The 15,399-nt window shown below is 36.4% G+C and overlaps 1 protein-coding gene across 1 annotated transcript; it reads left to right on the plus strand.

The window, feature by feature from the left end:
- The first annotated feature begins 3,427 nt into the window (after positions 1–3,427).
- LOC145042380 (protein NLP2-like) lies at positions 3,428–6,946 on the plus strand. Its single transcript, XM_078990780.1, has 6 exons — positions 3,428–3,568; positions 3,776–4,680; positions 4,874–4,921; positions 4,998–5,913; positions 6,015–6,379; positions 6,471–6,946. Exons 2-6 carry the CDS (start codon positions 4,015–4,017, stop codon positions 6,846–6,848), a joined length of 2,373 nt encoding a protein of 790 aa, XP_078846906.1. The 5' UTR covers positions 3,428–3,568; positions 3,776–4,014; the 3' UTR covers positions 6,849–6,946.
- The last annotated feature ends 8,453 nt before the right edge of the window (positions 6,947–15,399 follow it).

Below are 15,399 nucleotides of genomic sequence, written 5' to 3' on the forward strand. Positions count from 1 at the left end.
ATCTTAAGGCCTAAGCTATCCATTATGGTTCTGACTGAAACCCTAGCAGCACAAGTATAAATAGACCCCTAAGGCATCAGTTTTCGGCCAATGGAAACTCTAGAAGAGTTCATAGCCGAAATTGTGCCACTTTCCCTCTCACCATTATCATCCTCTTGCTTGTGGTGTTTGTAAGCCATTAGAAGAGTGACATTTGTGACTCTAAGCTCCAAGAGAAAAAGATTCAACCCATTCTTGAAGAGGTAATCATCTAGATCTTATTTTATATGACAATTTCGAAGTATGTATGTTAGATTTAGGGTTCACAAGTCTTGGATGAATTGCATGTACAATAGAGAAACCTAGATCCAAGCTTTAGGGTTCGCATGAGCACATAGGATGTTCTTTTGTTTAAAACCCATCAACATTATCTTATACTAATAGTCTACATCTCCTTAAATCTCTCATCATGCATGTAACATTGTTCAACTACTTGTGATACAAAGAAAATAAGTGGGTCAGGTTTGGAATCCTAGTGAGTACATAGGGTTTTCAACCCAAATAATATAGTTAATATATTTAATTATCAACAATTAACTTCATTACCCATCCGCGTTATTCTTATGTATACATGTAATCTCTTTTGCGGACCTCTCCTAAGTATCATTACCTACGTCACATTATAATTATCGCTAAGGACCTCTCCTTGGGTTCATCACTTACTTCACATATTCCTATATATTCATTCTCAGGGTCTTTTCCTAAGGATCATCGCCTACATCGCATATACAATACTATTTTGGTGATATCTCCCCCCAATACGTGTCAATGAGGGGGTTTAGAGGATCATCACATGAATTCGTAGTTCGTATATCGCTTGAACTTGTAATTTCATTACTTATAGGTTGTGAACCTGCCAGTGTTCCACTGGGCTGTTTAGAATAGTTTGTGGCCACCATCTATACTCTGATAGATGACATTTCCTAATGATCTCTCATCTCACATCACCCACATATCATTATTTATTTATCATCACCTATATTTACCCGATACATATTTATAAATGTAAAATACTTATATGATTAAATCGATTAAATATCATCTCATATTTTTTTTTTTATCTAACACAACATTTTTGGCACATATAGCAAGCATATAAACATGTAATTATCTAGATACTTCATATCTATGTGTGGGATGAAAATAATTATGCACTCACTTGATAAAAGTAGATGATTGATGTTTTTTACAATGCTTCGTTTCATACTTTGAAAAGATCTAGACGCATAAAGTACTAAGCCTTAGTCTAGTTTTGTAATCCTCGTTACTATAATAATTATAGTCTAGATCCCTCACTAATCCCACTGTGTATATCAAAATCTATCAAGTAAGGATTAAATATGCATGACAGTTTGGAGGCAGGATCATTTCAGCATAATAGCTTTTCTAAAATCCAACAACCAAGCCAACATGACCATTCTTGAGACCTCTCCCATCAATCCGTATTTGAAATTACTGATAAATTTTATTTATAGATTCATAATAACAACTTATGACTATGAATATAAGTTACATTGAAAACAGAAGAGTGTAGCTTAACTTATAGAGGTTGTGGATGAAAATCAAAATCCAAGCGGGAGCAATACTGACTCGGGAACTCGTATTCGAAGGTTAGAAGTAGCTGAGTATTTAGCGGTGTCGCAGGGCTTCACCACAGGCCATAAACTCAAAGAAAATGGGTCTATAGGAGGGAGATTTGAGAGAGAGAGAGAGAGAGAGAGATAGGCTCTAGGGGATGGATGTGAGGAACTTATACTAAAATAAGCCATATATATATATATATATATATATATATATATATATATATATATATATATATAGACACACACACACACACTTTTGAAATGCATACCGTGCATGGTATAGGGGCGCGCCACACACAAATGTATTGCTGGCTCCATGGGGCTTTTGCCACATGTCATGTCGTTGTTCGCCCACCTCACATCCTTTTAGAATGTGAAACGTATCGTATTCCTATGGAGCCATGTGTCAAGTTTTTATATAGCCACGTCAACATGACTCTCAGAGAGTTCGGCCGCCCGACATTGCCACGTGGCACTCTGTCTTGGTGCCATGTCATCACGCGTGTCACACATGATTTTTCAGATTTTCAACATGTCGTAATTTCTTCATACAAGCTCTGTTTTGACGTAATTTATATCCTCAAAAAGCCCTCAACGTGATCTACAATTTTCCTTTAGACCTAAACAACTAATTCTCACTCTATAAAAAATTTATTTCTTTGATAGCCTTAGGTTGTTAGAAATCGCTCCAGAATGTATAACTCCTACACACATAGTTCATTCGCGATGTTCACTATATCGCCAGATTCCTATTAATGAGACATCAGTTCTTGTTTATATTATTTTGTCTAATAACCTACCATTCTAGAATTCAATTTTTTTTGTCCGTATTGTTGCATTGAAACTTCGAGAAAACACAACTTACTTTTACAAAGTCAGATTTGGACGTTCTCTATATACATTCTCTCAGTTTAACGACTACGACAAATTTCTTTTAGATATCTTAGGCTAAAAAGTAATTTATCAAAAATTCATTTTTTATGATACGCAGTCGTGCCGGTTTAATCGCGAAACTTCGAAGAAGCATAAATTTTTCATATGAAATCGAATTTTAGCGTTCTTTATACGTACTAAATCCTTATCATATATAATTTAACTTGGTTAAGATTATATATATCTTAAATAATATTCTATAAAAATATCATTTTTATTAGTTATTCTATTTAATTGATTAGCCCGAATTTATGAGTGTTACAAAATGATTATAATCAATAAAGACATGAAAGTACAATGTTTTTTTTTCTTGTGTTTGCCCCCTAAACAAGGTTCATAAACACATACAACTATAGCATCGTTAGAGCGTGGTCCAGGTCTAAGACATCCATCTCCGACGAACCAAGGTTCAGCTTTCAAAGAAGGGCAAGTAACTGACACATCACAAAGATCATCACAAGATTCCAACAAAAAAGATGCGCGATCTAGCTGAAAAAAAAAAAAAAAGAAGACAGTTTCACCGGAAGATGAAGGTGACGGAAATTTCAAGACAAAATTTCATGAATTGTCCTTATAGTTTGTAAAAGACGATTTTGTCCAAATGCTTTGCAAATGTTTTAACTTAATAGACTAAAATAGATGATGTTAACAATAAGGACTGATTATGAAAGGTTTTAAAACCATCTTGGAGGCAAAAAATATAAGAGATTAAACTTGACATTCTAAAAAACCACGGGACCATTTATGAAGATTTGTGTATGTTTTTTTTTAATTATTAATTATATTTATCACACTTGTGTTTAACAATACACATTTTAATCTGTTCGGTATTATTAAATGGCAAGGGTATGTGGAGATTCTTTCCTTCCTCTATAAAAACCAGCAGAAGCGGAAACTTGTGTATGTCTAACACATCTCAGGATCAGTGTCTGATCGGATTTCACTTTCTGATATCGAAAGTCTATCTGATTCAATTCATCTTTCTGAGTCTCCCCTCTTCACTCAATTCTCAAGTAAGTTGCCCCTTTTGCTTTTCATCTTTATGTAAAATTGGCTTTTTTTTTTCTCTTTCGATTTTTTTTGGGCTTTTTTAGTTATATGAATCTGTTTATTATTACATCGAACAGGTTTTGGGCTTTACATGTTGTATTGCTTACTTTCTATTAATTGGTTTTTTTTTTTTTCGAAAAAAATTCTGAGTTGTGCTTGTAAATATGCAGTTCTTCCCAAAGAATAATGTTTGTGAGACACGGACACATCTGGTTTTTTAAGAAAGACGATAAGAGTTCCTGGAAGTTGCTATTTTTGTTTTACATATATGTGAACCTTCTTCACTCCGATCCCTGAATCCTTTTTTGTAGCTGTTGAACGCCCGAAACACTAAATCCTCTTTTTTATATTTTACTTGCATTTGCCACCATTTTGGTTGTTATAAATTGAAGAAGAAAGAAGTTTTTTCATGAACGATCATACCACCATGTTTGGATCCATCAAAGAAACCAACCTTGATTTCGGTAGTCCAAATCTGTCTTCTTCAACCCTTTTGGATTATTCACCTTCTTACTTTAGTTCCACAGATGTATTCATCGGATGTTTTGATCCAATCGTCTCCCCAGAAGAAACAGATATGAACCCTTTTGATGATTTTCAAGAAGTCTTTGATAGTCGATTGATTCAAGCCTTTGAAAATCTGTACCAAGGTTGCGCAGTGTTCACAGACCTTCTTGTTCAACTATGGCTTCCAGTAATTAGACATGGCAAACGAGTCTTAACCACAGAGAACAAATCATTCATAATTAACTCAGATAACAAATACCTCTCAAATTATCGAGAGTTTTCCAAGAACTATCAATTTGCAGTTGAGTATGATTCTACTGAGATGATCGGTTTCCCTAGCCGTGTTTTCATGAAGAAGTTTCCCACATGCACACCAGACGTACGATTTGTTGCAGAAGGGGATGACCCACGTGTGATTTATGCTCAAAAACTCAACCTTTGTGGGTGTCTCAACCTCCCTGTGTTTGAATTAGATGGTGGAACTTGCTTGGGTGTTGTTGAGGTGGTGACTACTTCCCAGAAAATCAACCTCCGGGATGAATTCGAAAACATTTGTAAAGCTCTTGAGGTCTCTTTCTATCTTCTTTTCTATAAAGGTTTCTGTGTTTCTGACTCGATCGTATTAGGTTTACTTCATTTACATCATGTTTTTACATTCTGTGACTCAGAACACCCTTTATATATCAATGGTGATTTTTATTTTTTTGTTAAATGAGTTTGACTTCTTGGTTCAATCTTTCTGATATTACTTTTGCTTGCAGGCTATTGATCTAAGGAGTTCGGAATTCTTGATCCATCCAAAGCAAAAGGTATGAACACATTAAGAAACTCATCAATGAAAATACATTTAACTCTTTTCTGATATATTTTTGTTTTGTTTATCAGGATTTCAGTGAACCATACGATGTGGTACTTTCGGAGATTCAACATGTTTTGAGAAGCATATGCAATACTCTCAATTTACCATTGGCTCAAACATGGGGCCCATATAAAGGCAGATCCGGACCCATTTCCGTGATCGAATCCGCTTCGTATGTGCATGATCCGGATATTTTAGGGTTCTTTGAGTCGACCTCCAGCCAGCAGCTTGTATCAGGAGAAGGTATTGCTGGTAAAGCGTTGGGTACAAACCAACCTTGCTTTACTGATATTAATGATTTTTGTAGGACTGATTATCCGATAAGGTCTTATTACGGGTTGAATGCTGCCATGGCAATACGCATCCGTAGCACCTACACGGGACCCACCGTTTTCATACTCGAGTTTTTTCTCCCCCGTGAATGCAAACGAGATGAAGAACAAAAACAGATCGGCAGCTCAATAATTTCGATGATAAAACATGTTTCTTGGAGCTTGCATCTGATAAACGATGAAGAACCAGTGAAAGACATTAATACCCGTGATGAATCTTGGATATCCGATATGGTGGAAGCCCGTGAAAGGGGAGAAACGGTCATTTTGTCGATGGGGTGTCAGAAGGAAGAACCACAAGAAGAAACAAATACCCGAGATGAATCTTGGATTGCGGATATGATTCAAGCTAGGGAGAGGGGCGAAAAGGTCATTTTGTCCATGGGGTGTCGCAAGGAAGAACCCGAAGAGGAGTTTCAAGTCATAAACCAATTTTATAGCGGACTCGAAAATAAAAGTTTTCTTGAGTGGGGAACCAGAACCGGATCAAGAGGCCAATCAAAACGGTCAAGTATAAAAAATCGGGTGAAGACAGAGAGGAACATAAGTTTGCAAGATCTCCAAGAATACTTTCCGGGGAGTCTTAAGGACGCTGCTAAAAGCATTGGAGGTTAGACACTTTCATACTTTCATAATTTCATTTTTTATTCTGAAAAACACTTCTAAATTAAAACCATTTTATCGTTCCCTAATTATCCTCATTGTTTTCAGTGTGCCCGACTACATTAAAACGAATATGCAGACAACACGGAATCATGAGATGGCCATCTCGAAAGATCAAGAAAGTTAGCCATTCTTTAAAGAAACTCCAACTCGTTATCGACTCCGTTCAAGGTGCTGAGGGGATGATCAAACTCGGATCATTTTATACCAATTTCCCGGAACTAAACTCCACAATTTCACCTACAACTAAACCAAAAGTCAACAATCGGGTCAGTCACTTAAAAAAATCCCAAACACCATCCAATTCTTCATCTTCTTGTAGCCGCGATTCAAGTAGTTCATCCGGAAACGCCTTTCATGTGCATACGGAAAAAGTTTGCGGGTCGCAAAAGAGAAAGTTACCTGTAAACCAGGTAAGCCAATTTCTCATTCATAGTACACTTCAATAATATAATTTTAAATATACTAAAATTAGTTTTCTTTTATATTATTATGTGAAAACAGAGCTATAACAACATGAACGACTTGCTGTCAACACCAAAAGACAAACTAGTTGATGATCATCGGTTTATGGAGGCTATCCCACCAACACTGAATGATGAAGGAATTTTTAGAGTAAAAGCTACTTACGGTGACGAGAAAATCCGGTTCCGTATGTCAAAAAATTGGGGTTTCAGGGATTTGCATCAAGAGATTTCGAAGCGGTTTAATATATATGATATGGGAAATATTAGGATTGAGTATATAGATGATGACTCAGAATGGGTACTTTTGGCATGTGATGATGACGTTGAGGAATGTATGGATTTGCATACATCTATCAACAATCAAACGATTAAACTCATTGTTCACCTGTCTACCCACCCGTCATTCATGTGGTAGTTTTTGCAGTTGGGTAGTAATTTATGTACTCCATTAGCCGCTAGGACCTTACAGTTGTTTTAGTATAAAGTTCAAAATTTGCTCCTTGGAAGTTAAAAGTGTTAATCCGTTTGTTTGATGCTCTATCACTCAATAAATATTGAGATCGTAACGAGTAGAGGATTTGAATTTGTATCTAAAGAGAGTTTGAGAATTTACGATAATTGAGTATTTGACTTTTTTTGAGTGTATGGTTCTCATTATACATACTTATGCTCATTGGTTTTTGCATATCTTATGGTGAAAACCCATTGGCATGACATTTCTTATGGCAATGGGTGCATGTGAGTTCGTTTCAAATGTTTGACTTTCGAGTAAACATGTAGGGAATTTGAGGATAGTATTAATATTACTGTTTTATGTTTAGATCTTGATATGAAATGGTATTTATGAAAATTATGGAGTTCTTAAAGCCCATACAACGTGATCAGTGAAGAATTTTCTACATGTTAATAATAGATCCATATTCTTGTTGAAAGAAAGAAATTACAAGTGTTCTTGATAGAAAAGCTTAATAGTTACAAACAAGAACATGAAGAATAAATACTAGCTAAGATCCAAACCCTAATGGAGTAAAGGTTAAAGAGCCTATAAGCATATGGGCTAATAACATATGGGCTAACATCCCCCCTCAAACTCACAATGCCACAACAATAACGAAAGCGATATGGTTCCGAACTGTAAGTGATGACTGATGAATTGACAATCAATCTCAATGTGCTTCGTCCGCTCATGGAAAACCGAATTCTTCGCAATTTGTATCGCACTTTTGTTATCACAATGCAAGGAAGTAGGTGAAGAAATGTGAACCCCAATATTTGCAAGAAATCACTGTAACCAGATAATCTCGCATGTAGCCATAGTCATAACACGATACTCAGCTTCTGTGGAAGATCTAGATACAACATCTTGTTTCTTGTTCTTCAATTAAATAAGAGACTCTGCAAGAAACACACAAAATATGGTGGTGGATTTACGATCAGGACGATCGCCATCCCAATCAACATCACTATAGACACATAACTTAAGAGAAAACGTTCTGGAAAAACAAGAGTGTCAGAAACTGAGTGCCATGAAGATATCAGAGAATACATGGTACATTTCCCCAATGAACAGAGGTAGGAACAGTAACAAATACGAACATCATGAGCAATATCCAGACGGGTAACTGTGAGATAAACCAAACTTCCACAACAGTCCGGTAAAGATTTAGATCGGACAAAGGAACATCACCGGTAGGAGAGTAACGTGCATTGTTTTAAGAGGACTATTTATAGTCCAATTGTTAGAGAGGCCTGCCCATGAAAATAAGTTTTATATATATATATATATATATATATATATATATATATATATATATATATATATATATATATAGTCTGATAAAGAAGATACCCTTTATTACTCTAAATACCTCAATACCCAAGAAATAATGAAACAAGCCCAAATCCTTCATAACAAATCGATGAGCTAGATAATGTTTCGAAGACTTAATACCACCATGGTCATCACCAGTAATAATCATGTCATCCATATATAAGGACAAAAATAAATTTGTCCTACACTCGTGTATATAATGCGCAAAGCCGAATCATTGATCACTTTGGACAAATCTAAGAGTGGTAATAATTATTGAGAATTTCTCAAACCAAGCATGAGGTTCTTGCTTGACACCATACAAAGCTTTGTGAAGCCGACAAACCTCACCCGGTTGGTGCTGAATTCCTAGGGGAGGAGACATATAAACCTCCTCTTGGAGGTCATCATTCAAAAAGACATTTTTGACATCCAATTGAAAGATTTTTCGTTGTCAAACGAATGCAACCACAATCATAGTACGTACTATCTTCATGTTTTCCATTAGGGCAAAGGTTTCCTCATAGTCAAAACCGTACTGTTGAGAATACCCTTTTGCTACAAGTGTGGGCTTGTACCGAGCAATAGACCCATCAAAATTTGTTTTTATCTTGTACACCCAACGACAACCAATCGTATGTTTCCCAGGAGGAAGGGAAATCAAATCCCATGTATGAGTCTAATAAAGAGTCGTGCGTTCCTCAACTATAACTTTATTCCAAAGAGGATGCAATACAACTTCTCTATACGATTCAGGTTCAGACATATGGTGGATGATGACTATAAGTTAAGCAAATGATCTTAAGTATGTTGAGTAAGAAAATTATAGAAGCTTGGTGGACTTGATAATACGAGTAGACCTCCTGAGGGGTGGTGGAGGTGGGTCTTCAATCTCAATAGTTGATAGGACAAACTTAGGAATAGGAGGAGTCGAGTAACTCTCTGAAGAAGTGGGTGTGTCATGAACTGGTGGATTAGGCAGCATAGAAGAATCCTGAGCCTCTATATCCTCATTAAAAGGATTAATATACAGAAGATCTAACTTCATTACATTATGGGCTGTAGCAGGAATCAAGTATAAATGATTATGTTCCAAAAAGGTGAAATATAGGGAAACATATCACTTCTAACTCACAGGATCATAGCAACGATATCCTTTCTGTTCAATACCATACCCCAAGAATACAAACAATAACAGATTTCGACCCCAAACTGTTCCTTTCAACATAAAGACGAAGAACAAAAAAGTACATCCAAAGACTTGTAGAGCAATGTAGTTTGGTAGGTAACCATATAACCTCTCAAAAGGAGATATTCTTGAATTCATTGTAGTTGGGATATCATCAATCACATAAACAACAGTTAAGACTAGCTCTCCCCAAAAGGCACTAGGACTTTGCGCACACAAGAGCAATGAGCAGGCTGCCTCAATAATATGATGGTGTTTCCGTTTTGTAACACCGTTTTGCTTAGGAGTATCAATACACAATAACTGGTGTATGGTACCATCTAAGAAACTAACTAAGAAAAATCATTAGATGTATATTCACCCCTAAGTCACACATGAATCACTTTATCACAGCTAAATGTTAAGTTTTAACAAGAGCTCTAAAATTGTTGTAAGTGCCAAGGAAATTAGATTTGCATTTCATAAGATAAACCCAGATATAACGTATATAATCATCAATAAAAGATGGAACATAGGTCGAACCACCCTTTGTGGATATTGGTCTAGGACCCCACACATCGGAATGGATAATATCAAAAGGAGCAATAAAACAAGACATAGTTTTATTGAAAGGTAAAGCAAATAATTTTGTCAATTTACAACCACTACAATCAGAAAAATCACAAGTGTTTAAATGACTCAAAACACCACTAGATACTAAAAAATTCAAACACGATACAAATACATGTCCCACACGAGAATGCCAAAGATAAAACTGAGACGACAAAGGGCTCAAACGAAAAAAAAAAAAAAACAATGCTCGAGGAAGCAATAACAAACACTTTGATAACCTCCAAGACTTAAAGTTCTCCCACCCTACGACCGATCCCAATCACCTTATGAATGTCTTGGTCTTGTATAACACATACAGGATCAGAAAAGAACACCTAATTACCAGACTTACATAATTGGCTGACTAAGGCAAGATTCAAAGTGAGTTTGGGAATTTAATAAACATACTGAAGAGACATATGAGGGATAGAAACAAACCCAACACCCTCAACTATCATAGATGTATCACTAGCAGACATAACAAAGATAGATATCATGCATGAAAAAGAAGTAAATGATGACAAATAAGGAGACATGTGATAGGTTGCACCTGAATCTGAAATCAACAAAGTTTAAGGTATACCTGAGGTACCGGATGAAGTAGGACCAGAATGAGACATAAATGTAAACATGGTAGTAGGATTGGATGCCAAATACTATCTAAAAATCTCAAAAACCTTGGGATCCAACATAGAAGGTTTCAGGTTGCTAACTGACTTAGTGTCAACTTATCGAGCAACAACAACATTAGTGAACAATGGAGGGCGAGGTGTCCAAGAAGGAGCTCCAAAGGAACATGACTAAAATGTTTTCTGACTAGAACTATGTTGTTGTCCCGACTGAGTCTGTATATATTTACCCTTGTTAAATAACAATGGACACTGAGCTTTCCAATGAAATTTCTATTTGTAGAAGGCACACTCGTCATAAGCAACCCCTGGAGTTTGTCGAGACTGATTAGTGGAAACAACAAGCACAACATGAGTTGAATTAGGAGTGGAGATTGCTTTAGACACTTCATCAATGTGAGACTTGATATGATTTTCTTCAGCAATCAGATGATGAACAATGGGATCCGTTAAAGGAAGGGGAATTAAGAAGAATCATTCCACGTAGGCCTTCAAAATCAGAACACAATACCATCAAAAACTGAACCAAATGTTGTTCTTCCCTCCTAACAATATAAGGCTCAAAGTCTTTTAACTCTTTAGATTCAGCAAGAGCCAATTGATCCCACAAATTAGACATAGCAACATAGAAATCTTGAATAATCATATCATTTTGTTGAAGGGCATACATGTCATATTCTAATTGATATTGTCACTGAGTATGTGATCTCTCCTAATGATTCTAAACTTTCTTTGTTGTGTCATATTTAGCCAATTGTATACCAATAGACTATGTAACAGAATTGTTAATCCAAGTAATGACCTTGGAGTTATTAGTCTCCCAAATATCAACTAACAAATCAAAATTTTTAGCTTGAGGCACTTAAGGTTTGGCTTTAACCTTAGTGACATGCCCAACATATTGTTCCCACAAAGGAAGTTATTTATAACATAGCTCCAATACATGTAATTCTTTCCATCTAATCGAGTACTATTGACTGAAGTTTTCAGTCATTTTAGCAACAAATTGATAACCACAACAAGAACAACAACAATAATAGACAAGAAATAATAGAACAAGAACAACAATAAACTTACGGAAGCAGTAAATCGAACAAGCATGAGTCAAATAGCATAAATCAAAACATCAGAAATTGAACCAACGAAAGCAGCAAAGGAACCAACAATAGAAGATGAACAACAATAATAGATCGATCTGTGCCATATCTAACTGCTACAAAACCTTCTAACAACATATCAAACCTCCACTCTGATACCATGATAATAGAACCATATTATACTTGAAAGAAAAAATTACCAGTGTTCTTGAAGGAAAAGTTTAAGAGCTACAAACCAAAAAATGGAGAATAAATACTAGCAAAGAACCAAACCTTAAAGGGCTAGAGGCTAAAGAGCCCACAAACATGTGGGCTAACACATGTTATGTTCATGTATTGAGGGTTTAAGTCTCAATACGTATTCAATTATTTTTAGTAATTCATAGGTAACTGAAGAACCCTTTAGTGATAAAAGAGAGTTCTAAGTGATGGCATCTTAGAGGATTACAAGATGTGGTAATTATTGGTTTCTCATTTGACATTAATATGAGTACATTATATTTTTTTGAGCATCTGTTTCTATGACGATGTTTATTATGTTTTGTGCTGATTCTATGAGTAGGATACATATATGTATAGATGTACCAAGTGTAATTCTTTAAATGATTAAAAAGCTTTGGTGAGAAAGTATCTCTAATCGTTTGATTTATTACAAAAAATTGATTTAAAGGGTACACGTCTTACTTTCTTACTCAAGGAAAACAAATAGATTTTAGAGTATGAAACCTTAAATTTTTAGTTTAATGACAACGGAGATATATAAGGATTACGAGCCTCTAATTGTTTAATTCAATGACAAGTATTGTAACGCCCTGGTCTGAACTGACCCCAAGTTTGAGGTTGTGGCCTGAAGAACGATCATCATAAGGATTATGGATTTTGAATAGGGTAAGACCTAGGGCATTTTGGGTGTGAGTAATGTACTAGAAGCGATCCGGATGTTTGGTTTGTGTTTTGGAGCCTAGGGGTATTTCGGTAAGTGTCAGTTTGGGCTTTTGTTGGAAATGGACTTTTTTTTTTTTGGAAAGTCTTAAGGAAGATATGACTTAATAAAAGTGTAGGGCTTCTCTTTACCTTTTCTTGGATATAAGGTTCGTCGAAAACGGATTTATAACGAAGAAGTTATGGCCCTCGGAAGTTTAGTGGTTTTAGGCTTAGCCGAGTACGCTGGGCGTACACCAAGAGTACGTTGGGCGTACGCCAATCAGACCTGAACCCTATTTTAGGGTTTTGGACCCTATTTAAGCACCTTATCTCATATCCTAACCCTAATATCTTCAGCCTCCACCCTCTAAATCATAGAAATCGACCCTTAGCCATCATATGAGTGATTTTGGAGCTTGGATAGCCATTAGAGGAGTATTTTGGAGTTTTTGAAGAAGAAGGTGTTTAGAGATGAAGCAAGAGATTGAATAGGGCTTGTAGATCTAGAGGTTTTACATCATTTCCAGCTTATTGAAGGTATAAAGTTCTCATATTGGTCCTTCTACATCATAGATCTAGTTTCTCATGGATATTGTCCCTTTCTTGGTTTTAAGAATGGATTTTTATGGTGCAAATCCGTTTCTAGACTTAGGTTTGCGACCCATGAAGTTATTTGAGTCCCTTGAGTAGTAAAGTTGCAAGCTTTAAGGCCCATTTGCATCCATGCAAGAGATCTAGCCATTTGCATGAAGATTGTTGTTACTTTTGCAAGTTGATCTCATTTGGTGGGGTGCAAGCCACCAAGTGATCAACTTTATGGGTTAAGAAGGATTATTAGACTCAGATCTGCATTTTGGAAGTCGTGTCTTAAGGGATTAAACAGTTTTGAAGAATATGGGTTATAAGGGGAGTACGTTGGGCGTACACGCTAGTATGCGCAGCGTACAAGCCATGCAAGTTGTACGCGCAGCGTACAGAAGAGTACGCTCAGCGTACACTCAAACTGTGGATTTTTCATTATTGGGCCTCAGTTTCGGCCAATATTTGGGCTTAGAAGATGTTGGGCCATGATGGACCACCAAGAGATAGTTAAGGGCCAAGGACTAGTTTGGGACTAGGTAGAAAGCCCATTTGAGGATTTGGGCCTAATTTAGAAAATTGGACCATTGGAGGACTTTAATGGGCCTTAGTGAGTTTTTAAAGACTAGAAAGGATTGGGTCGTGGTCATGGTCCAATTTAGATCAAAGGGGGGGAGATTAAATAGTCATTTTACCCTTAAATGGATGCTCAGATCTTGACTCGATGTTTATTTTGGTATTGATAGCTCTTGAGTCGATAGATCAGCAGTTCGGGAATCTGCCAACTAGCAGCAAGGGGTTATTCGCGAGATTCCACAGTCAGACTTGCGAAGTGAGCTTTCCTCTAGTAGGAACGGGTCTACGGCCACAATTACGACCCGTTTAGATGATACTAGTTTTGGAGATCGATCCCATGTTATGGTTAGCCCGGTGCAGTAAATATCTTTCCGGACTTCGGCCCAATGCTGGGGCGGTAACCAGAAGTATTTATGTATGATTGATGTATTTGTGATTCATGCATGTTTATGTGTTATGTTTTATGTGTTCTGGGAAAAGCCCGATGCCGATGTAAGCCCAATGTATACTATGCTAGTCATGTGTTATATGTGATGTGTTCCAGACTTTGGTCCAATGATGGGGCAAGCCCGATGCAGATTATGGGATTATGTTATGTGTTTATGATATATGATATGTTATGTATGTTCTGGGGTGAGCCCAATGCGGTCGGATGGCGGGGTGAGCCCGATGCTAGATAGGAGTCCGATGTCGGGATTCGTCCCGATGCAGTGGGAGTAGTCTCATAGTTATGTTATTTGTGATATGTGCTTTGTATGGTATGTGGTAGTTGGGGGAGCTCACTAAGCTTCGTGCTTACAGTTTCAGTTTTGGTTTCAGGTGTTTTAGTTTTCAAAATAGGAGCTCGGGAAGATTGCAATACACACACCATTTGTTCAGCCTAGGATGTTTATACTACGATATATTTGACTGGTGTTATGTTATTCATGAGATACACAGTTTATGATTTTTATATATTGAAAGATAATTATGGTTTTAATAATGAGTTAAAAATGAAATTTTTGGCTTGGATTTTTGGGATGTTTCATGTTGGTATCAAAGCCTTGGTTTGAGGGATTTGGACACACTTTCGGGTGTGTCTGAACTCAAACTAAGGAATTAGTATAGAAAATGTTTAAAAAGGAAAATCAATTTTGTTTTCAAAAGGAATTTTGTGAAAAGAAATTTTAAGAAGGAAAAAAAAATTGAAAATAGAAAAAGGTGTGGTGGATGCAATTAGTCGAGCTCAAGTAAGTACTCCCAAATTATCCATACAAGTTTATGTTATATTATGAATATGAGAACTGCATACTAGAGTAGAGCTAAGGATCTAGGAAGAGATGCCTTATATGGCTATTGTATGTGCTTGTAGACTTGCATGCTAGTACTGATCAGTTAGTGACAGGATAGCTTGTTTAGGTTATGCCTGGTTGTATGAGCCTTTAAATTGCATGTATATATTCCTTATTAGTGGATAGAATAGTATGATTGGATTATGTGGTTAGACTTTCCCTTTTTCTGAATGCAACTTTCTTTGTGCTTTGTGGGACTCTAAGTGATAGGAGTTAGCCATTAGGTGAATACGTCAAGTC

This window comes from Lactuca saligna, chromosome 4 (assembly GCF_052625555.1).
Source record: "Lactuca saligna cultivar CGN05327 chromosome 4, ASM5262555v1, whole genome shotgun sequence".
Classification (NCBI taxonomy): Eukaryota; Viridiplantae; Streptophyta; class Magnoliopsida; order Asterales; family Asteraceae; genus Lactuca; species Lactuca saligna.

Coding starts and splice junctions, on each gene's coding strand:
- LOC145042380 (XM_078990780.1), top strand. CDS start 4,015: ATGAACGATCATACCACCATGTTTGGATCCATCAAAGAAACCAACCTT. Junction 5,914..6,014: donor CGCTGCTAAAAGCATTGGAG/GTTAGACACTTT, acceptor CATTGTTTTCAG/TGTGCCCGACTACATTAAAA. Junction 6,380..6,470: donor GAAAGTTACCTGTAAACCAG/GTAAGCCAATTT, acceptor ATGTGAAAACAG/AGCTATAACAACATGAACGA.